General features: G+C 38.1%; 2 protein-coding genes across 2 annotated transcripts in view; one reads left to right on the forward strand and one right to left on the reverse strand.

Annotated features, from left to right (window-relative positions):
* The window catches only part of LOC117300704 (tetratricopeptide repeat protein 32-like), a 27946-nt gene extending 17972 nt beyond the window's left edge, over positions 1–9974 (forward strand). The window contains exon 5 of the transcript XR_004520203.1: positions 9898–9974. The gene's annotated coding sequence lies outside the window, so the exon portion shown is untranslated. The remainder of the gene's footprint in view (positions 1–9897) is intronic.
* The window catches only part of LOC117300703 (dipeptidyl peptidase 1-like), a 21851-nt gene continuing 5762 nt past the window's right edge, over positions 7419–23507 (reverse strand). Inside the window, exons 4-8 of the mRNA XM_033784453.1 lie at positions 22817–23101; positions 21661–21810; positions 9895–10137; positions 8595–8820; positions 7419–8418 (exon numbers count right to left, since the gene is read on the reverse strand). Coding sequence (XP_033640344.1) covers positions 8175–8418; positions 8595–8820; positions 9895–10137; positions 21661–21810; positions 22817–23101 — 1148 coding nt within the window. The 3' untranslated portion in view covers positions 7419–8174. The remainder of the gene's footprint in view (positions 8419–8594; positions 8821–9894; positions 10138–21660; positions 21811–22816; positions 23102–23507) is intronic.

Below are 23507 nucleotides of genomic sequence, written 5' to 3' on the forward strand. Positions count from 1 at the left end.
CTGCATATACCCTGGTACCATATTTACTCCCATCTTCTTCTCTGTCTACCTAGTTTCCTTTTTTTATTATCCATTGAATGCCAATTCGTTCGTATATATGTGCATTTAATCTCGTCTCTGGTTATTGAGACGTGCAGTCATATAGCGATCCTCAAAATGGGCTAGGCCCTATACTGTACCTGGATCCGCCGGAGTAAATTCCGACCCAGAAGTTTTAAGCGTGTGGTGCATGCCTCTGGTTCACGGTGGAAACGCGGGGTTTCAGCGTAGCCCCATTGTTTTTTTCCGGGTACTCTAGTAGCCGGTTAAGGAGGCACCATTGGCCCCGTGGGACGGGTCCAATTCCCCGGGCTTGACGGTGGAGTAAGCGACTCCGAACTTATGCAGTAAAATATTATCAAAGAATCATTCGTCTTTTCGTGCACGAGACCAGTGCATAGTTTTGCGATACCAATGAATGACCACTACTGGAAAAATGTGATTTAATGTGAAAAAAAATTGTCTAAAACTTATTCTAACAGTAAATGTATAGTGGGATGTTTCAAGACACTTCTCTGTTGGAACATTATTCTGGATATGATTTAAGCACCATTATCTAGACGTCGTGCGTTATACGGGCGGTGTTTTTTTTTTTTTTTTTTTTTTTTTTTTGCGTGATGTTTTTTTAAACCAGCTTTTCGGGGATACATCTTTTTGCGCCATTCTTGAACTGGTAGACAAGAATATGTGGACGCTTATTCTCAAACGTGTGGGGTTTCATTGGTACACACCATTAGTATCAGAAGTAATAAGGCTACATTAAACTGGCAGCAACAGTCCTCACACTTCCCACGGTTTGGGGCTCATCTGATTCCGTAATACGACGTACAGTCAATATAAGCACGCTTCAATACAGCGTATAGTCAACAAGAACGCTGACTGCAAGAACAGATCCCCACTATTATACCCTTAACAGCACCCATCCTCATAGTAATTAAACCTGGCGACGGAATTTCTTCAAATCTAGGATCTATTAATGAAGAATGTAGCTGAATAAATAATATTTTTTCATATTTTTCCTATTTATAATTTTTAACTTCTTCAAAGTTAAAGTCATCTCAAACGTTTGGGGCTCATCGATTTCCGTGTACACAATACAGCGTAAGAATATACCCCTTGCAGTGGGCGCCATTCTTGATGACACGTGCACACGTGAAGGACTACCATTGGCTGAGAGTCGTGCGCAGTGCATATACACGTGTGCACACTGTTATTGTTTTACATCAAATATGGTGGTGAATGACGTCATGTGCAATATTTCTTAAACGACTAGTTGAAAAAACCTTGCAGGGTCGTGGCCTAGTGATAAAGGCCATTGCCTCAGGCTCGGGCCTTTATCGCACGGACACGACCCTGCCTGTTTTAACGGCTCTGGTATTTAACGCATTGCCACGACCATTGTTTTCGATTGCCGTTTAAAAACTTATCTACTGTTGTTTTCCATAAATATTATGGACGCGTACTGCACGTTTCGTCGCCAAAGGTAGTCAATACTAGCAGTGGAGATAGACCAAGCGCAAGCACGTTGGTTAACACGTGTAAAGTTATATACGACTTCTACATTTTCCAAAGAAGTACGCGTCTGTTGTCCTTGTTTCATGAAGCGACTTTAAACAAAAATATGAATATGATATATAATGATAACCCAGCCAGAGCTTGAGTTTCTGTCACCTGACAACACTATAGGTGTTCGGGAAAGAGACCCGGTATCATCTTCCATTTTGATGCCCTCTTGCAACTTTTCTCCTTCTAGTGTAGAGGATGTTTGATTATCTTTTTTATTTTGTGTGTTATGATTTGATTGTAAATTCAGAATGCAATTCGGTCGTTGGACTGCAAATTGTTGAATGTTTTTAAGTAAACTATAAATCACCTATTGCAGTTCGCGTCTGTTGCATAATGTAACTTAGACATTGGTTGTTTCCTAATGGTAAAGTCGGTGTTGGTTTGGTGAGAAGAGTCAGTGCAATGACTCTTAATTATGGGTTTGTGGGTTTGATGTAAAAAAAAAAAAAAAAAAAAAAAAAAAAACTGTAACAGTTCACTCGTAAACATACCCACCTCTCATTTGTTGCCACCTCAACATATCAAGAACGAAACCAAAAATATTCAAGACCCCCTATTCACTTCACAAGGCTCGTATAATGTCGCAATGGACTAGCTTTATCAAGATCTCATCACACCCAAACTTCAAACTTTCTCCATGCATATCCGCTCGTCATCCACAGCACACCTGCAACTAGCTCCTGGGTCCAATTTCATATGTGACCATCCACCACCAATAGGCTGTAAAGTTGCACTTGTACATTGCAGAGCCTATTAAATTGTTTGGGTTTTCAAGAAATCTTTGAGAAATCTGAATAAAAAAGTAGGTGGCTTTGAGAAATCATAACTTCGTCAAGAAAAGTCTGATTTAAATGTGGATTGTATCATTTTGAAGCTGATTACACACTCTCTCCAAAAATGCATTGAGCTCATAACAGTAAAAGTGTCAACTTTACAGCCCATTGGTGGTGGATGGTCACATATAAGCTGCTTAGCACAACAATTTATTTAGCGTGCTCCCAAACTTTGCAACAATCTCACCAAACTCAACAGTTTGTCAGTTTCAGACTCAATAGTTTTATCAAACGGGTGGGGATAAAAGTCATCTACAACTTTCTCAGATTTATCATTGACCTGTGTAATGAGGACAGTGGAACATGTTGAATGGGATGGAAAGAGATAAAACTTTGTAATGAGATTGTATTGTTTTAATGACTGAGAACGTATTGATGGGACTATTTCATCATCCGTTTTACCTGTTCTCTCTTCCTTGGACATGATTGGACAGATCGGGGTTCTGGGTCCGAGTCCACGGGGCAGTGTTTAGTAAAGCAGAACATTTATCTACAATCCCGGCCATATCTCGTTGGGCCCCCCTGCCCCCTTTCAATGTTGGTTCTAATTGCTGATTGTGTTCTGTGCTGATTGTGTTCTGAGTTGTGTTCTGATTGTGTTCTGAGTTGTGTTCTGAGTTACAGTCAACATTGAGCGGGGGGCGGGGGACAAATGTTTTAATGTGAATGGGAAGTGCACAGGGAATCGTTGTATACAACGTTAGGAAAGGGTGGCCCAAGCATTTTGGCCGGGATTTTAGGGGCCGGAAGCACATAATTCTCCGTAAGCAGCGCATTGATGTAGGCCCTGTCCTACAAAATACGCATTAAAAGTACTCCGGTTGAATTTTCTTTAATGATATAAATTGTGTTACAAAATAGCTAACATAAATAATAATTGTTTTAAATCATGGTGCAAACCAAAATGTGAATGCATACTTATTTGTTGTACCATAATATTACCGTGTTGTTAAAATATTTTATCCACATAACTTGTGGCTAAATAAATTACAATTATTTGTTGGTTATGATGCGCAAGGGTGATTTCACAAAGAGCCAATATTGATCTTAAATGAACACGTTGCCTTGGATTGGTCGAGTTGGTCTTTGAAAAGCGTTTGTAACCGTTTGTTATAAAATGCACATGGGTAGAATGATGTTGTAAAAGTAGAATACAATGACCCACACAAACATGCCTCGAAATTGCACGGTTTTCCTTTTACCTCGTCGACAAACACGGTCGGCCATTTATGGGAGTCACATTTTTTAATCCCATAAATGGCCGACCGTGTTAGTTCGCTCAGTAAAAGGAAAACCACGCAATTTCGAGGCAAATTTGTGTTGATCATTGTGTTCCACATTTAAAATACCATTCCAACCATACTCATTTAAAAAAAAACGGTTGCAAACGCTTTTTATAGACCAACTCGTCCGATCCAAGGCAACGTGTTCCTTTAAGTACGAGTCAATCGTAATTGCTAAGTGTGATGACGCAATACAAATCACTATGTTGATGTTGACTACTCATCTTAATTAATCTTTAGTGATTTGTGAAACCGAGCCCACTAAACCAGCACTATAATATTGCACTATTATCCACAAACAATTATCAGCTCACATTAACTCCCATTTAACTTGTTGTGTTTTTCAAGAATCATGTTTGTTGCGCAATACCGTATGTCACTAAATCGCCAAAAGTAGATTTCACAAAGCATCTTTATTATGATGTTTAGACAAGTTGAATCTCTGTGGAAGATACGAATCCCAGTATAGGCACTGAACACTATTAGTAGATATTCAAAATATTTGTTAGCAACCTGATTAAGAGCAATGGGGAGCTGTTGATAGCATATAACATTGTGAGAAACATCTCCCCCTGAATGTAGTTTTTGAAAAAAAAATATTGGAATAAACTCTCTTAAATATTTGAACGGACTCAATTCGAGCCCTCAAGTTAGGTCTCGAATTCAAGGCACATTAAAACTGGTGGCGACAAGGATGTGTTTTTCTTCCATTATTATCTCGCAACTTCAACAATCAATTGCGTCAAAATTTTCACAGGTTTGTTGTTTTATGCATATGTTGATATACACCATGTGAGAAAACGTGTTATGTGCCTTTTAACGCAATACACACACGGTATAATGCTACATGCGTCAATGTTGTTTTGAGATACACCAAGTGAGAATACTGGTCTTTTGCTAGTGTCAAGTGCCTTTACAAAAAAACGTCATTCACGTCATTCTTGTTGTAACTGCGATACATCTACGCAGTTATTTTGTTACAACTTTCACCTTAATACAAATGTACAGTAGTATATGTTTAATAGGTATATGTTAAACAAAAAGAAAACTTTACAAAAATACCCCAAAACCAAACGAGACAAGCTTGTAATCTAAAGTGTTATTTAGAATAATTAATGCGGTCCATAAGAGTATACAATATGTCCAGCAGCCTCTCAAATTAACAATGCACCAATTTTGCCTGCTTTCTAGAGTAGCTTCAATATCTTCAAATACATAATTATGAACGTGTGAATAATAATTTTCACATTTATCAAATATTTTTTACATTATTGTCCTTTTTCTGGATATAGATGCGCACCTTCCTAATCTTTTCCCGGGATCTATATGTTGCGGGAAAGTAGGTCATTGCGGATAAGTTGCGGATTGATGTTGTTCTATTAATGCTTGCAATGTGTAACAAAGTTTTGTATTTGAGGTTTTAGACCAAATTACTTTTTTAATACTTCAGGTTTTCTATTGATTAAGTTTGTTGTTGAATGTTTTTAAGAATGTTTACTCCCGTTGTTATAATTCAGTATTTTCTTATTTTTTAGTTTGTCTATTTTTCCATGTTCAGCGCCCTAGAGCATGTTTACACATGATGAGGGCGCTATACAAGTTTTGGTATTATTATTATTATTATTATTATTATTATATTATTATTGTTCATAGGTAGATGTTTGCCCACATCACAGCTAATTTTATCCGCATGTATGACCACTGAGCATTCTGTCTATAGATTTACCCACATGTACACGCCTCGATTCATAACAAGCATGGCCACTTATTATAGCAATCTCTATACCGAATTGCCGCGTGTAAGTTCATAAATAGTTATATTAGAAAAATATGCAAATACATAAATTTAAGCTTACAGATACAAATACTGTTATGATAATAATTACAAACATAAAATATTTGTTGATTGAAATCTTAATTATCTGATATTAAATCCTACAACAAACATCTTAATGACACAATAATACATTTATATTAAAATGCAAGATTATTAGTTGAATAGAATCATGTTTTAGTAAATATTTTAACTTAAACAGCAAACGACAAGCTTAAACAAAACACAGTCATTAATTTCTGTCACATGAAATGTTAAACTCACAACCCCAGTCAGGTGGGCGACAGCCCGGGAGCCGATGTGGTGCTTGGTGTCGGGAGCGAAGAACATATATCAAACACAGACCTCTATCTCGGGTTCCCCAAGCTAAGCGCAAAAATCTGCGCTAGAAGACTGAGGTTTGCAGGGCACTGCTATCGCCACCCTGAGCTTCCAGCCAGCAAGCTTGTGCTCTGGGAGCCCAAGCAAGGTCAAGCCCAAAGAGGTCGAGGCCGTCTGACCTATGTCGATCTGCTGAAAAAGGACACTGGATTTGTGACAGCTGGGGAAGTGTCCACGTGCATGGGGGACAGGAAGACCTGGCGAAACCTCAGCCGTAATATCATTGACCGAGGACACCACTCCAAATAGAAGAAGATATACCATTTCATTACAGTAATAATGCTATTTTAGCTTACATTTTACATAAATTAAAACTATTTGAAGTGCCCATTGTTTTTATCTGTTTGCCCGTGCGAGTAAATTATTATGTCTTGTTAAGGTTGTTTGAATGGTGTGTTACTTTTTAAATGCTAAGGTGCGGGAATAACCTGTATGTATCTTAATAATACAACAAGTACACCCCCCCCCCCTGGTATACTTTGTGTCATGTATTTTTATGCTTTGCTTTAGAAAGGGCATGGGCACCAAGGCATTTTCTCATTGGAAGGACACCCATATGATGAAAGTGTAAATTTGCAATGGAGCATTTCAAGGGCACCAAGGCAATGACGCAGGGAACCATTGAGGCAGTCGCCTTTGTTGCCTCCGTGAAGTATCAGATATGCCAACCTGAAATTCAGGGCTTCGTTCGCGGTGAACCCGGTGTGGCGGTTTCAACTTTCCGCCGTGTTCAGTTTTCCGAATGACCAAATACGGTAGCATTACGTCATGCGATGCCTGCGCACAACAAGCGAAAGTAGTCCATTTTTAGTGCCGTATTGAGTCATCCGTTACCCTCCGGTAGCTGTCAACGAGTCGAGTACAACTAGCGGCAAACGCGTGGATCGTATGAGTTGTTTTGTTATGCAAGCAGAGTGTGACCTGCCTGAAGTTGTACCCATACATGTTCAGATTGGGCAAGAGATTATGTGACTACACAGAAAAGAATCGTAATATAAACAATGTGGGGTCACTGCTGAGAGAACTACAGTACTCGCCAGGGTACTCGCGGAGGTATCTGACAAGTCACCCGGAAAACTGAACACGCCGGAAAGCTAAAACCGTTCGAACAGCGTGCTGATATGACCGACTACGTCACCCGGAAAACTGAACACGGCGGAAGACTGAAACCGCCACACATGAGGTATAGTCATGTTCATAATTGGTTGTATAGCCTCGCTCGCTCGGCCATTAAAAACACTTCTTAGAGGTTTTCGGAATTCACAAAATAGTGAACTCATCGTTTGTTTAAATTTTGCATGACATCGACTTAAACAAAAACGAATAAAGCGCTCAGTGAGCGATTAACCCCAAACGGAAATTTTTTTTTATTTATTCCCATCAAATAATGACACTTCAGACAGAAGTATGTCAAAGGATGTTTTCTATTATCATCATCAATAAACCGTGTACGATTTATGTAAATTTGTGATCTTTTTCTTACCAATTCTGTACAGTTCGTTTAAGTTTTTACAATAAAATTCGGAAAATAATGAACTCATATTTTTTGAGAAAGAAAATTCCTGTGTTGCTTTAGCTGTCTTCTGCCATTGTATCAGGATTATTTTTCGTTTCTCTTGAGATATTTCATTTTATGTGCGTGGTTATGGTTTTAATTCAGAAAATTAGTGATTCGTCTTTTTGAGAAATAAAATGCCACTTATAGTTTCATTTGTTATCTTCCGGCAGTGGATCAGTATTTGTTCACACTCATCTTGGTGAACTTGTTTTTGTTTATGTTATGGGTTAGATAACGTTTTTTTGTAGTTTGCATAATTCAGAAAATAAAGGACTCGTCTTTTTGGAGAAAGAAACATCCCACTTAATAGCATTTTTTTTTTCTGTTGGCAGTGGATCGGTATTTTGTTCTCACTCCTCTTGATGAACTTGATCATGTTATGGGTTAGAAAATATTTTTGGGGGTTTGCATAATTCGGAAAATAATGAACTTATCTTTTCGGAGAAAGAAACCTCCAAACTTAGTGCTGAGTGGTCGTCTGGAGTGCATCAGTATTTTATTTTGTTCCCACTCTTTTTGATGGTTGTTTTTAATTCATGGGTTAGATAACGTTTTTTTAAGTTTTCATAAATCATAAAATAATGAACTCTTAGTTTATGAGTACGATACATCCAACTTAGTTTCATTTGTTATCTTCTAGAAGTAGATACATATTTGTTTCCAGTTCTCTTGAGCTTTGTTTATGGGCGTGGCAATGTAGCAACAGCCATACTTTCAATATTGACCTCATTAGTCCCCCTCCTGATGCGGAAGTAGCCCATCTCCCCCCACAGGTTACCCCATGTGTTCTGCACAATCCAGTATTTCTCCCCGGTTTCGGGATCGTCCCCAGAGAAGCCGTACCCGACCACTAGGACCACGTGGTTTGTCGTTAGCCATGGGTTGTAGTTATCCGTCAGCTGAGTGTGCTTGTAGATACCGCTCCTGGGATTGAGGATTGAGAAAAGGGAAATTTTAATGTAGGAATTTATTTGTGATATAAAACACAGTTTTTTGTTGTTTGTTAAGGGAGTATGGTACAGTTGTATTTTTACATCACCTACCTCGATCGAATGCAAATTATTCAAACTTCAAAGATTTCCCGCTCCTGTTATACTTACATATAGTAAAGGAAATCATCGTACACCTCGAAGCTCACGGCAATCGGACCGTTCCGAAGTAGCTCGATTTTCATCAAATCAGCGTTACAGGCGCCGTAAAAACCGCCGATGTAACGGTAGTCCGAGGTCTTGAAGCGACGGCAGGTTACGGGGCGACATGGCTCGTTGTACTCCGTGTACGGGAAGCAGGAATCGTCCACCAGACCAAAATCTTGACCGTATTTACCTGTTTGGAAACGTCATCAATTTTATTGAAATCCATCAAATTATCAACTCATTGTATTGTGTTTTATGTTTGGTTGAAACTATAGTAATTGTAGTAATTTTTAGACGAGCAATCAATTATTAAAAGTAAAGCTTTATATATGTATCGCGATGCTACACACTCTAAATTGGAGGGATTTAAAAGTGAATCCCAAATGATTGTAATTAGGGACCAATCCATTTAAAGATTTGAAAAAGAAAAAGAAAAAAATATGAGAATTTAAAAATAAATATGAACGATTATTCCGATCCCCTTTTATGAGCGGTACGCAAAGGATTTTGGTTGAAATTCGAGCAAAAAAAGAAAAGAACAAATGTATTTATTGTTTTATTGCGCGTTTATTTTGGGGCATTGCGGTATACAACTATAAACAAGGCATGTTCACATGTAAACTACAGCATGGTTCCGCTTAAAAGCTTAATTAAATGTTTAACTATTCTCTGTTCAAGATGCATTGCGGTACATTTGAAAGTTGGCACTTGTGCACGAGGGCTATGTATTCTTTCGGCGTTTCGATCAGTTTCGGTGGAAATCTGCTGCAATTGATCATGGGTTTGGTTCTTATTGATTATTGACTTTGGCACTCTTCGTACGCATCACTTTAAAAACACTGGACACTATATTGGTAATTGTCATTGACCAGTCTTCTCACTTGGCGGATCTCATCACATGTATAAAGTAACAAACCTGTGCAAATTTGAGCTAAATCGGTCATCGAAGTTGCTAGACAATAATGTAAGAACAAACACCCTTGTCCCACGAAGTTGTGTGCTTTCAGATGCTTGATCTCGAGACCTCAAATTCTAAACTTGAGGTCTCGAAATCAAATTCGTGGAAAAATACTTCTTTCTCGAAAACTACGTTACTTTAGAGGGAGCCGTTTCTCACAATGTTTGATACTATCAACAGCTCCACATTACTTGTTACCAAGTGAGGTTTTATGCTAGTAATTATTTTGAGTAATTACCAATAGTGTCCACTGCTTTTAACCAAAAGTTAATTAAACCTCATGATGTGTTCTTCTCTTGTACTCACCAGCAACAAGATACGGAAAGCCACCTTCGCACTTCTGCGCATACTCGGAGCAGCTGACGATCTCCTGGGGCGAGAGGAGCAGCTTGATTGAGTTATTAGTCAGGACCCGGTACCTGGACTCCTGTAGGGCCGTGGAGGCGAAAGCGTAGCAAGATCCGCAGATGCCCTGGTCCCGTACGGGAGGGGTGAAGCCGACTCCGCCCACATTACGCCAATCGAACTCATCAGGTAGGTGGGCGCTTTCTGTTGGATAGTTCACAAATTAAACCAGTGTTTAAATTGACCAAAACACAAACTACTCCCAACTTTCATAAACATTTCGATATTGTGCAATTGATTATTACAATTAAAGCTATTATGCATATTGGGCGCGACATACGAAAGAAAAGGCCACGAGATAGACCCTTACGATTTGCCTTTAATTATCCACGATACCCCGCAAAACAATAAAATATATAAATAAATAAACAAATACAAATAAATGAGTAAATCAATAAAATATTCCAGCATAAACCGGAAAACCCAAAACACTCCAACAGAAAAACAAATAAAAACAAAAAAATCAATAAAATAAACAAAATAAAAAATCATAGGAACGGACTTTTAACACCACAAGCAGTAAAACCGTATTTTAATTGCCGCTGTCACCATTGAAACAGTTATGGTGCCTCTGTATTCTTTATGATCCTTGAATCACGGTGTTAATATAATACCCCAAAACATATAATTATACAGTATTTTTTTTACACTTTTTTTTTTAGACCCTTTTCTTATAGTTGTTTATTAAATGTTTTGCCTGTACGTTAATCCGAGAGTAGCAGTTTCGAATCCCGACCGAGTGTCTCTTTTGTTCTTCCCAAAATTACGAGTAAATTAAAACAAAATGCAGTCGTCAGCAGCACGATATGCTACACCAGTAACGAAGAGCACGAAGTCGAGGTAAATTATCAAGAACCAGACATCGGCGGGTTTAAACCACCAGTTGAAAACCGATTCAACACACTTTAATTCCCATTCATAAATACCTCAGACAGTTTCGCTATTCCTATTGGTGGAGAGCGCGTATTTATGAATGTCATGAACGTCATCGTACATCCTAAATTATTACATGTTGTGTTTAGGGGGGGGGGGGGTGGGTGTTTGGAGAGAGGGGGATGGGGGGGAAGTTGAGTTAGGTCAGACGACAGAATGGTTAGTATCTGATTGAGAAAGTAGGTCACGATAATGGCACTGGGGATCTTTGAGGTTATTTAATTAACCGAATTTTCGGGATTATTAGATTCAAAGTCAAAGACGCGAGACTCCCTATAATTGGAACAAATCTAGCAATATTGCCATGAGACGTGCATACTGATCCGTGTTTCATTATTTATAAACGGGCAACTATTTGTTTTTCTTTCTCGCGGTACGTTTACGTGATCTAATCAGTTTAGTCCGTGCACTGAAATTAAGCCTATACAGGAACCCTCCCTTCTAAACATAGATTTGTTTTATTCGGTTGAATTATTTGGTATCTTTAAAGGAATGTTACAGATTGTCCATTGCTAAGCAAAACATTTGCTGGCAGTGTATGCACTTTATGTAATCACCATATTATACATAAACTGAATAAAATCTGTAGAAGTTTGAGATCGATCGGACATCTGGGTCACGGGATAACATGGAACAACCAACTACGCCGATTAACAAATAAAACGCTCAGTAAGCGGGGAAAAAACACTCCAAACGGGAAATTGGTTTTGTTTTATCATCATCATCATAAGACAAATTGTATGCAATAATATGTGTTCTGAGACGAGTTTTTTTTTCTTCTTACTAATTCTGTAAAATGTTTCTTTAATAAGCATTCCCTGTTATGCAAACTATTTGTGTGGTGGAGGAAACTCCGGACCGGACCTTACTTAAAATAGACCCCCCTTTTGATAGTATTCATGAGTTTGAAAATCTGTTTGGTTGTTGGGATGTTATACTCAGACTTCAACGTCAACAGTTGAGAGGAAGTTTCTAATTGAAGTGGCGTACCGCGTGAATTCAATGTCCGCTCACGAGGACGTAGTTATCATAGCAAACAGGTTATAGTTAAAACTTGAACTCTTCATAGTTTGTCACTATTTTAAAGATAAATTCAAAGGCATATAATAACCCAAACCAACCAGGAGTCATCGTTACTTATTTAGACGCATTTCAAGCAAAATCTATATCACCTTTAATAAACACATTTCGTGAAACTACTATGCCATCATGACTGGGCATGAACTAGAGTTGGAAATAGAATGGATTATTTTTAAAAACGGCCACGAGCGTGTTTTTTTTCTTTTTTTTAAGTATGGGATGTCTTGATCGGGGGTCGAACTGGGTGGGCCTATTTATTAATGAAAACCAGAATGTCGTTGAAGAGCTATACAGGCCAAATTAATACTGGGTCAACATGTTTATGGCAGGCGTGAACCGTTGTCTATAGTTCCAAGGCAAGACCAGGATGACTAAAGATGTGGTTCCAAGCCGCTGCAAATTGTGTAAAAATAGTCTGAAACTTAACCAAGGCCATACTTATTTCAAGGCAGTGGACACGATTGAACTACTCAACATGTTTGAGCTTACTTGGTTACGAGTAATGGAGAGCTGTTGATAGTATAAAACATTGTGAGAAACGGCTCCCTCTGAAATAACGTAGTTTGTGAGTAAAAAGAAACTTGATTTCGAGACCTCAGATTAAGAATTTGAGGTCTCGAAATCAAGCATCTGAAAGCACACAACTTCGTGTGACAAGGGTGTTTTTTTCTTTCATTATTATCTCGCAACTTCGACGACCAATTGAGCTCAAATTTTCATAGGTTTGTTCTTTTATGCATATGTTGAGATACACAAAGTGAGAAGACTAGTCTTTGACAATTACCAATAGCGTCCAGTGTCTTAAGAGTTCTTGATATATTTTCGGAGATTAATTTGTGTTTCTTTTGCGTTGTTTATTAATATGTCACATCTATTCACACCTTCATAATAATATATACTTGTAAATAACCTGTTCTTATCTTTGTAACTGCCATCATGAAAAAAAGTTGTTTATTTACTGAATTGAATTGAATTGAATTGAATTGAATTGAATTGAATCGAATCGAATCGAATCGAATCGAATCGAATCGAATTGAATTGAATTGAATTGAATTGAATTGAATTGAATTGAATTGAATTGAATTGAATTGAATTGAATTGAATTGAATTGAATTGAATTGAATTGAATTGAATTGAATTGAATTGAATTGAATTGAATTGAATTGAATTGAATTGAATTGAGTTGAATTGAATTGAATTGAATCTGGTTCTATGAAACGAACAGTGTGAAGACAAATCCGTTTCAATACCACTGCAAATGTGAACAGTAATTTGGAACTAAACAAAGGCCACATTGTGAACAATTATTTGGTGCTTTTTTATCCAATACTAATTTGAACAATAATCCGGTTCCAACATAAGTGTTAACATGGTTCTTCTAATAAGCCAAGACCAATGAACATCATAATACTCATGGTTCCTTATAATAGCATTAAAAGGAGTAGTCGTCATCGATCAAACTTGTAACAAAGCAAATATGATAGCATCACGACCAACGTTTTTATATTATGGTATTCCAATGACATCAATATTATCCAATACTATTAATCATTCCGCTTAGCTATTATAGAAACAGGAACTCTTCCACTTGTCCAGGGGAGTTCTTTAGACATTACAAAGTCTAAATATTATTCAAAACAAGTTTTGATCCCTCGGATAGAAAAATGAAACACTTTCTTTTCAGAGTCATAACCAAGATGCGACCCGTACTTTTAACTGATTAAAATTGATTGCCTTTGAGCGGGGGTGAATTCATTCAATAATTACATGATATAAGTCAGGAAAAGGTTGTTAATAATGAAACCTCCGTACTTTGAGTTAAACAGTTTGTTTTACAGTTTCTGTTGTTATCAAGAAAGGTCTTAATTTGATTGGTGTATACGTGTGTGCGCAGCCAGTAGATTTGTTGGATAACTGTTTATCTACTTCATGTACATAACAATCCCATTACATAGTCGCATCGGGGAAAACATACTAAATTGAAATGGAACGCGTCTTTCAATCCACTTATCTTATTTTCATTTCAATCCACTTATCTTATTTTCATTTCCAGCAGGCATAACAGAAGGAGACAGGAGCACTGAAAATGGTTAACTTATAAATTGTAAACTTGCGGGTACAACCATGTGTAGAAACTTTTTCCGGGTATGTGCTGGCTCTGAAAAAGAGGTGGTGTGGTCGTAACGTTTCGAAAAGTATTGACTCTGCTCGTCTCACTGTTCGAAATGCAGTTCTAAAAAAGGCTTAGTTTTGTTGCATGTACATGTTCTTAAAGCAGCCGGACAGGTCAACAAATTGAGGGCATGATCCTGTTCTTTCCTTTAACGGGTTGTTTGTAATCCTTTTGCAGATCAAGAATCCCTATAATAACTATTTTGAGTGGTAAAACCAATAGTGTCCACTGCTTTTCAATAGGTAGAGTGCGCACAGTTCTATAACTTTTTAACAGGTGACCTTGAGATGTGTTTTCGGCAGCTTCTGTGGAATGCTATTACATAGAAGCTCTCCTTAAATTAAACAATTAGATATACAAACCAATCAAGCAAAATACATTTCTGTCCTCTGACAAACTTGAAAGAGTTTCTTATAACTGTGAATGTAGATGTATGTAATATAATTTACCAACTGGTAGCAGTTTCAGCTTCATTAGTCGTGAATGTTTTGAGAAAAAGAGTGAAAATCACAGAGCGATATTTTCATGAAAGTTGCGTAAATACCAGTACTGGTAAATACATTGCACATGCTAAAACCATGTTCGTATCCATAGGGACGAAACCTTTTTTTCCTTCTTGAAAACTGTTTACTCATTTCTCAAAAACTCATCACCTGTCCTCGGCAAGTAATATTTTAAGGGACAATCTTTCTACCATCATTATCTTCAAACCACGTAAGTTTAATGTAAATCCGTTGACATTGTGTCTTGTCCGTACATAAAGTACCCACATTCCTATAACAATGTCTGAATTGAGGTAAAATATTTGGTAAAATTAAGTTTGACAACTGTTCATTTTGAAGACAATAGTTTCAAGACATTGAAATGAACTGGTCACAGGTTGCTTTGATTGTATTTATGTAAAGATTGAATCAATCGAACGGTTCCAAAAAACTAAAGGGGTACTTTGCCTTTAACAATGTCAGAACTTATTGGGTAGCCAATGGGTTTAGTAAAAAGAAGTTTGACGGTGTAAAGTGAGTTTGAAGAGACTCGTTTCTAGACAATCAAATGAACTTTTCACAGGTTACTTCGATTGTATGCCTTATTAATGAACTAAAGTAGATAGTCCCAGCCTATTTTCTATACCATCTGCCCGGGTACAGTTAAAAAGTAGGACAGTTCTTTTCATAACTGAGAAGGCTCCCGAACTCCCGAAACTCCGCGGTAATAGAATAAAGAAAAACAGTTCTCTATGAACAAACTCTACCCGGCAAGTATTGCACACACGGTGTTACCGCAAACCAAATTTATTGATACCTCACCCTGAAATGCCTCAAATCCTATATATATATACCTTTACATAATGATTAAAGGTACTGACATTATTGGTAATTACTCCTAATAGTTGTTAGCATAACAATGTACGTGGTAACCAGCAATGGAGAGCTGTAGATAGTATAACACATTGTAAGAAACGGCTCCCTCTGAAGTAAACGTAGTTTTCGATAAATTTGTAATTCCTCACTCAAATAATATACATACTTCAGCTGAAGCGTTTTATTATGCTTCTGAAAGCATATAAAGTACTGCAACATTGGTGCATTTTCTTTCATTTTTTCTTGCAAATTGGATGACCAATTGAGTCCTTATTTTTGCAGGTTATGTCTATGTTGGGATACAGCAATTGATAAAACTGGTCTTTGACAATTACCAAAGGTGTCCATCATTGCCTTTGAAACGATCGAACAGCTAACAAAAAATCAGATGTATAATCTATCAGAACATAGGCAGGGCTGGATTTAGACACTAGCCCGGCGTGCAATCACTAGTCAAGAGTGCCAAGTCACCACCGAGGGCTAGTGAAAATTTGTGCGGGCTGAGTCAAAAGTACTGCTGACTAGCCCGACGGGTTAGTTAAGGAAAGAACTTAGTACAAGGCCTGGTGGTAGGTAACCGTTATTTGGTAGTTTGAAGACCGGCGAATGTGAAGACGTATTTAAGACGTTCTTTTTCTTTCATGCTTCCATAAAGACGTCAACAAGATGGAGCTAATTAGCCCTGGCAGCATCTCCACGCCTCCGTTCACGGTCATACAAGCGTGTCTCATTACTGGGGTGAATAATTCTCTTAACAAGATGCAACATCTGTTACAGAGATCTCATGCACAAAAGGGCTCCACAAAAAAAGGATATTTCAATGAGTTGGGGATTTCTCAGTATTTCACTTGGACCTGAGGTAATTAATTGTATATGACGTCTTACGAATGACCTGTACACCAGAGACACATCCAACGAAACAAGTATGATAACCTTCTAATGCGTTTTTTTTTTCTAACAAAGATTTTGTTATACTGAAAGTGCAATCACTGTTTTTCTTTACAATACAAAAACAAATGAAAACAGTGACGTTGAATATGAACAAAACCTTAAGAACTGATATAAAGGATACACACTTTAATAATAGACTGTAGATTGAAGTAGTAATTTGTACGAACAAAAGGCCATAATAAAAACATAAACAAAATCATAATCATAACAGTCAATACAATAATAGAAAGTAAACAATATTGGAAGGTTCTGACAGAGAGTCAGATCACCTATTGCTAACATATTGCAGACGTGGATCTATTCCTCTGACAGGAATTATAGAGACAACTTTTTGTTTGAGCATCACAACTACTATCAAAACGCCTGGGCCTCCCTAGAATCAACATGATTAGCCACAATACGCAGGTCGGGGGTACTGTGCAATAACCACTGTAAATCTTATGTCTTCGGTCACATTTGCTTTTACACTTGATGGGGGGGGGGGAAGTGCTGAAATGTTCTTGGAAAATATTTTAACAATGTCATTTCTGAGATTCTACGACTCTAAAGTCATATGGTATTAGAAGCATTGCTTGGTGGTGTATTAATTTGTTTTCGGTCACACCATATGTGTGTATCTACTTGCCTGGTAAATTTGTTCTTTCTAGAACTATCTTGCTTATATATATTTATTTTTACTTACTTTTTTTTTACTCTGGGCGGGTATCGGCCGGGACTACTACTTCTGCTTTTAGTTGATCGAGGGGACTTCTCTATATATTAACTTCACTACCGCTGAGTGAGTTTTTAAATGGTGGACGTTTCGACTATAACTTGATCTGTTCATCCTCAGGAGACTCTCAAGTTGACCATGCAGTTTTGGCTCCGTTTGACATGTCTTCATTATTGAACAGTATGTTATATGACATCAGTTAAGGCCACAATGATTATCCAACATAACCTTAATGTTGTATACGTGGGGACGTCTTAATATCAGCGACGTCAACTATATGATTTCCCGTAAGACTGTATTTAGTGTATGTCTTCTTCTTCTTGTATGCAATTATGAAAAAAAAAAATTAATTGGTTGCCGTAAACTTATGTGTGTGTTCCGTAGACATTGAATCATGTAGCCTTGGGGGCTTGTTCCATGTGTGTATTGCATTAAGGGCAATTGACACGTTTGGTGATTATCAAAGACCAGTTTTCTCATGCACTTGGTGTATACCGATGTATGCATAAAATGTTTTTTGTTGTTGAAGATTTGGGGTCAATTGGTCATCGAATTTTCTAGAGCGAATAATGAAAGAAGAAACACCACTGTTGCTCTATTTCGTGTGCTATTATAGACCATGTGAACATTGTTTATAATAGGTGGACCTTGTACATTCTTTCAGTATATTGGCAGGCACAATACTATCCCTGGTCCTATGGGAAGGTTGACATTTTGTGTCATAATTTCCACATAAAACCAAGATTTATGAAAGTAACAGCTGGTCAAGTTCTGAGATGTGCCCCCTTTCATCATATCAAAAGTTGACAAGAATTAGACAGTGCAATCTCCACAAAATATAAGATTCTATGTTTTCTTCCATTGAGCTGTGTACAAATTATGCCCGCAGGAAGTCCAGGCTCTGTGGCTCTTTTGTAAACATGTGATGTCACAGGTCACATCGTCTATAGATGCATAATAAAAGGCTTTGGCTCATTTTATATATATTTTTTTATTTGAGTGAGGAATAAAAAACTTCAGATGGAGCCGTTTTTCACAATGTTTTATAACTATCAACAGCTCCCCTTTGCTCCTGACCAAGTAAGTTTTGATGCTAACAACTATTTTGAGCACTTTTTTACCAATAGTGCACAGGACTATGTGTGCTCCATTGGCTTTAATCTTGTTACATTTTATTTGTTTAGTTTGTGTGTGTAATGCACTAAACCCGAGGAAACTCGCAATACAATGTAACCATAAGAATAACCCCTATCAACCATGTGGCTGGTTGTCTTCTCTCGTCTTTAACCGAATTACCAATCAACGACAAGCACCAGACACAACACATTTTTTATTATTAGTATAATCCTATTACATATTCGATACCCAAGCAATTATTACAAAGATATAAGTATATACGAGCCTTTAAAGCCATTGGAGAACCAACTCTCGGGAAACCACGCACTGTTTTATACGAAATTGAGAAATAACAAATCACAATAAATTACCCTATTTTGAGATGTGTTTTGGCAACCAAGAATATGTTTGGGCTAGGCCTACTGTTATTTGTTTGTTTGGTTTCCTTTTGGTTGTGCCGCGAGTTGGGTGGTTTTAACGTTACGAAGTGTGGACCTGAAAACGAAATAGATCCACATACTGCTTGGACTTTGAAGACCACGTGGACTTACACATGGACACGTAGTGTTAATAAAGGTTTGAAGAAAACGATATTCCTTAAAGACACTGGACACTATTGGTAATTGTCAAAGACTAGTCCATCTCAACACAATTATGCACAAAAATAACAGACCTGTGAAAGTTAGAGCTCAATTGGTCGTCGAAGTTGCAAGATAATAATGGAAAAAATGGGGGGGGGGGAGGGGGAAAACCGCTTGTCACTCGAAGTTGTGTGCTTTCAGATGCTTGATTTCGAGACATCAAAATCTAATTCTGAGGTCTCGAAATCAAATTCGTGGAAAATTACTTATTTTTTCGAAAACTATGTTACTTCAGAGGGAGCCGTTTCTCACAATGTTTTCAACCTCTCCGCATGACTTGTCACCAAGTAAAGTTTTATGCTAATAATTATTTTGAGTAATTACCAATAGTGTCCACTGCCTTGGATCGGTCGAGTTGGTTTTTTAAAATGCGTTTGTAACCGTTTGTTATAAAATGCATATGACAAGAAAGATATTTTAAAAATATTATATAATGATCCACACAAGTAACACTCGAAATTGTGTAGTTTTCCTTTTACCTCGTCGGCAAACACATTCGGCCATTTATGGGAGTCAAATTGTTGTACTTCCATAAATGGCCGACCGTATTAGTTCGCAAAGAAAAAGGAAAACCATGCAATTTCGAGGCAAATGTGTGTGGATTATTGTATTCTATACTTTTAAAACATATTTCTACCCAGATGCATTTTATGACAAAGACCAACTCGTCTGATCCAAGGCAACGTGTTCCTTTTTTAATTGTATACACAGCTGCTAAGCACACAAATTTGCTAAGCATGACATTTTTGCCTTCATAAAAACAGGTTTTCCAACCAAATTTCCATGTGGTTTCCAGGATAAGCCAACAACAGCTGAATACCAGTGACAGAAAATATCCATCAAATGGAAATTTTGTTGGTAATCCTGTTTTTATCAAGAAAGAATCTTCATGCTAAGCTAATTTCAGTGCTTAGCAGCTCTATGAAGTTGGGCCCTGGTAGTAGGTGGACGCGTTACCCAAACCTAGGCTCCGTCTGTCTCCCTATAGATGCATTTGTTATTTAGTAGCACCACACACAAAACACACTGCCCGAATTGCGGGAGCCGGAGTCCAACCCAAGTTTGGAAAACACCTCATCATGTAACTTATATTTAATGTCGGTGTGAACAAAGATACACAACAAAGACCAAAGTCTGTCTACGTGAACAAAATAATAAAGTCTGACTTGTTTATAGAAAGTTGTTTTTCTCCAATCGATCACCGTAATAATGGTCTTCAAAAACTTAACCAAAGACACAATATGATATTCAGTCCATCCACATTAAGTTTCTGGTTTACCGACAAGTAGTTTTTTTTATAAAACCAATCAATGAATTTGATGTTTTCAACCTGTACTTTCGTGATTCAGTTCATTGTCTATGTATACGCTCCATTGCTCAGATGACACCGTCACACTGATTACACTTGTCTCGTATATAATAGGCACCATTGGGCTATAGTTCCCTGCGTCATGTAAGATTATTGGTAGTTCATCAGTGCGCGATATTACCTGCTGGTTGCCGAAAAACCTTCGGCTCGACCGGATATGACTTAACAAGCATGGCAGAAATTCAATTTACATTTTTAAAGCGAAGTTGTGATTGTCGTGATACATAAATACACATGCATTTGCCAAAAGAATAATGTTTTGTGTTTAAAGACAGTGGACACTATTGGTAATTGTCAAAGACTATTCTTCACAGTTGGTGTATCTCAACATATGCATAAAATAACAAACCTGTGAAAATTTGAGCTCAATCGGTCGTCGAACTTGCGAGATAATAACGGCAGAAAAAAACACCCTTGTCACACGGAGTTGTGTGCATTTAGATGGTTGATTTCGAGACCTCAAGTTCTAAATCTGAGGTCTTGAAACCAAACTCGTGGAAAATAACTATGGCACTTCAGAGGGAGCCGTTTCTCACAATGTTTATACCATCAACCTCTCCCCATTATTCGTCACCAAGAAAGGTTTTATGCTAATATTTATTTTGAGTAATTACCAATAGTGTCCACTGCCTTTAAGTTAAAGTGTCAACCATTTTCAAGATTTCTGTATGTTTTAAATATTTTTTAAGGCTTTACCTTTTTGGCTTGTGCCCGATTTTATGTTTTTATTTATTTCATATGTTTATTTCCTATAATTTATGGTTACGTTTGACTTTTTTATAATTTTTTCCATTATCCAGTTATCCTTTCTGTTACTGGCGCTGTTTTTATGCTGGAAAAAATACAGTCTTAAGGCCGGGTCACACTGGCCTCGGTAACGAGAACGAAAACGAACACGAAGTTAACAATGCACGCCCTCGATTGGTGGAATGAGCGAGCACGTATTCTGTGCGGAGCATTATTCAACCAATAGAATGCGTTCTCTTTGCGTCATTGTCGTTCTTGCTTTCGTTATCGCTACAGTGTGACTCGGCCTTAAACCCGATTGGCTCAGGCCCCAAGTGGATCTGGAAAATGGATCAATTCTGACCAGTGAACTGTTGGAGTGTTCCCTGCCGTACTATTGTGCTTTTAAAGTTCGTTCTTGAAGGGGCACCGCAACTTTCCTCTGCAATGGCCACCTCTATGAGGCAAATGTTAATGTGTATTGGAACCTTGCCGAGTGCACCATAGAGCAAAAGCAAGTGACACCACGGCAATTGCTGTAAGTGCCGTGGATCATTTCGATACCTGGTTTATACTGCGTTATATGAATTCAGTTGATGAAAACTTACCAGCTTTTGTGATGTCATTTGGTACCGTTGGCGGCGGGTAAGCGTTTTTCCATTTCCTGCCGCCGGCCCTTCTCTGTAGATCTCCCATTGTGATGTTGTCATACCGGCTGTACCATCCCGCTTTCCAAGAGGTCTGCTTTTCATTAATTTCTAGATAGATGACAAATATTATATGGGACATCAGCAAAACGCTAGGATTAATCCAATTTTAAGTTTAAGACGAGTACTAATGGTCCTAGTTTAGGATGGGTTTAATGCGCCCTAAAATATTTTCTGTGTTTACGAAACTTAAAACTCGTCATGAATCCTAAGTTTAATCCATAGTTAGGAAGAGATTTGTAAAAATGACGGATTGACATTGAAGCATGACCTCTCACCAAGAAACTACACGCGTGCATTAACCGTCATTATCACAGAATAGGCCTTGAAAGAGCACCGTCTTTGATTGCGCGCACGTGTCACAGTTTCTGAGCGAAGATTCATAATTTAATGTCTGGCCACAGACTCGCTCTGATCATGACGACAATATCCCTTTAAGGACTGGGAGGGGAAGCATGACATAAATCAATTTAGACATTTGTGGCAAAACATTATTGTTGTTATGTCTTCTTTATCATGGTGCAGCCATCTTGATATTACTTCCAGTCGATACAATGTAACGCTACTGAGCCCAGAAGGAGAAATAGTCTGGTTCCTTTTTGTACCATGGGTACCAGCATCCATTATAGCCCCGGCTGCATTACACTCTCGTATACTACTGTATTTGTGTACAGCACACAGAGGAAGAGTCGATAACACCCATTGTTGTTATTGCATACAAGGTACATGACCAAGATGGTGGCAGCATATGGTACAGTATAGCCGTGTCCAAGATGCGGCTACGGCTGTTGCTTATGGCAACCTGGCTTCATTGTATGTTAACTTGATAATTCAACAGCAGCCACAGTCAATATCAAATTTTAAAAAACTGACATCCCCCTGTCAAATTTGTCTCACACGCATCAGCTATGATCGCAGGCTAAAGATACGCGCCACTTTGAGCCCCAAAGCTGGCACTTGTATATATTATACTATAGTGTTATAGCCAAACATAGCCAACTTCGTTTGTTTCGTCCTTCGGATGCTCTTTTTTGTTCACTCATCTTCTGATACTCACTGTCAATAAACTCCGCGTTCTGTTTGTAGAGCCGACTCTCGTCCAGTTCGCCTGCCGTGTAGGTCGGCGGGGGTTTCCCCACTCCCGGCCCGGCCACTTTCTCACCCCGGAAACAGGCCCAGTCCCTCCCGTCGGAGTTGTGCACCCAACCCGACGTCACGTTGCAATAACTGATGACATGTTTCTTCGTGATAACTTTGTAGTCGTTGAACCCGAAAAACTTTCTGCCGTGAATGACCACCTCGAACCCTTGGTTGTAAATGAGGGTCCAAAATCCCGTCATACCTTGGCAAATTGGGGACAAAATTATAGTTCAATTAAAAACAAATTCAGTTTTGGTGACGTGACAAAAGCAAGGTGTTCGTGTTTCTTATCCACGACTACTTTGCAGACCTCTATATTCAAGATTCAAGATTATAAGTTCACAGTCGAAGGTTGGTGTAACCAGATGGCTCTGGATGACGATGACGTATTCATTTTAAAGGTCGTCAATACCTTCCTTTAGAGACTCTTGACACTATTGGTAATTGTCAAAGATCAGTCTTCTCACTTTGTGTATCTCAACATATGCATAAAATAACAAACCGGTGAAAATTTGAGCTCAATTGGCCGTCGAAGTTGCGAGATAATAAGGAAAGAAAAAACACCTTTGTCACACGAAGTTGTGTTCTTTCAGATGCTTGATTTCGAG

Source organism: Asterias rubens, chromosome 16 (assembly GCF_902459465.1).
Source record: "Asterias rubens chromosome 16, eAstRub1.3, whole genome shotgun sequence".
Classification (NCBI taxonomy): Eukaryota; Metazoa; Echinodermata; class Asteroidea; order Forcipulatida; family Asteriidae; genus Asterias; species Asterias rubens.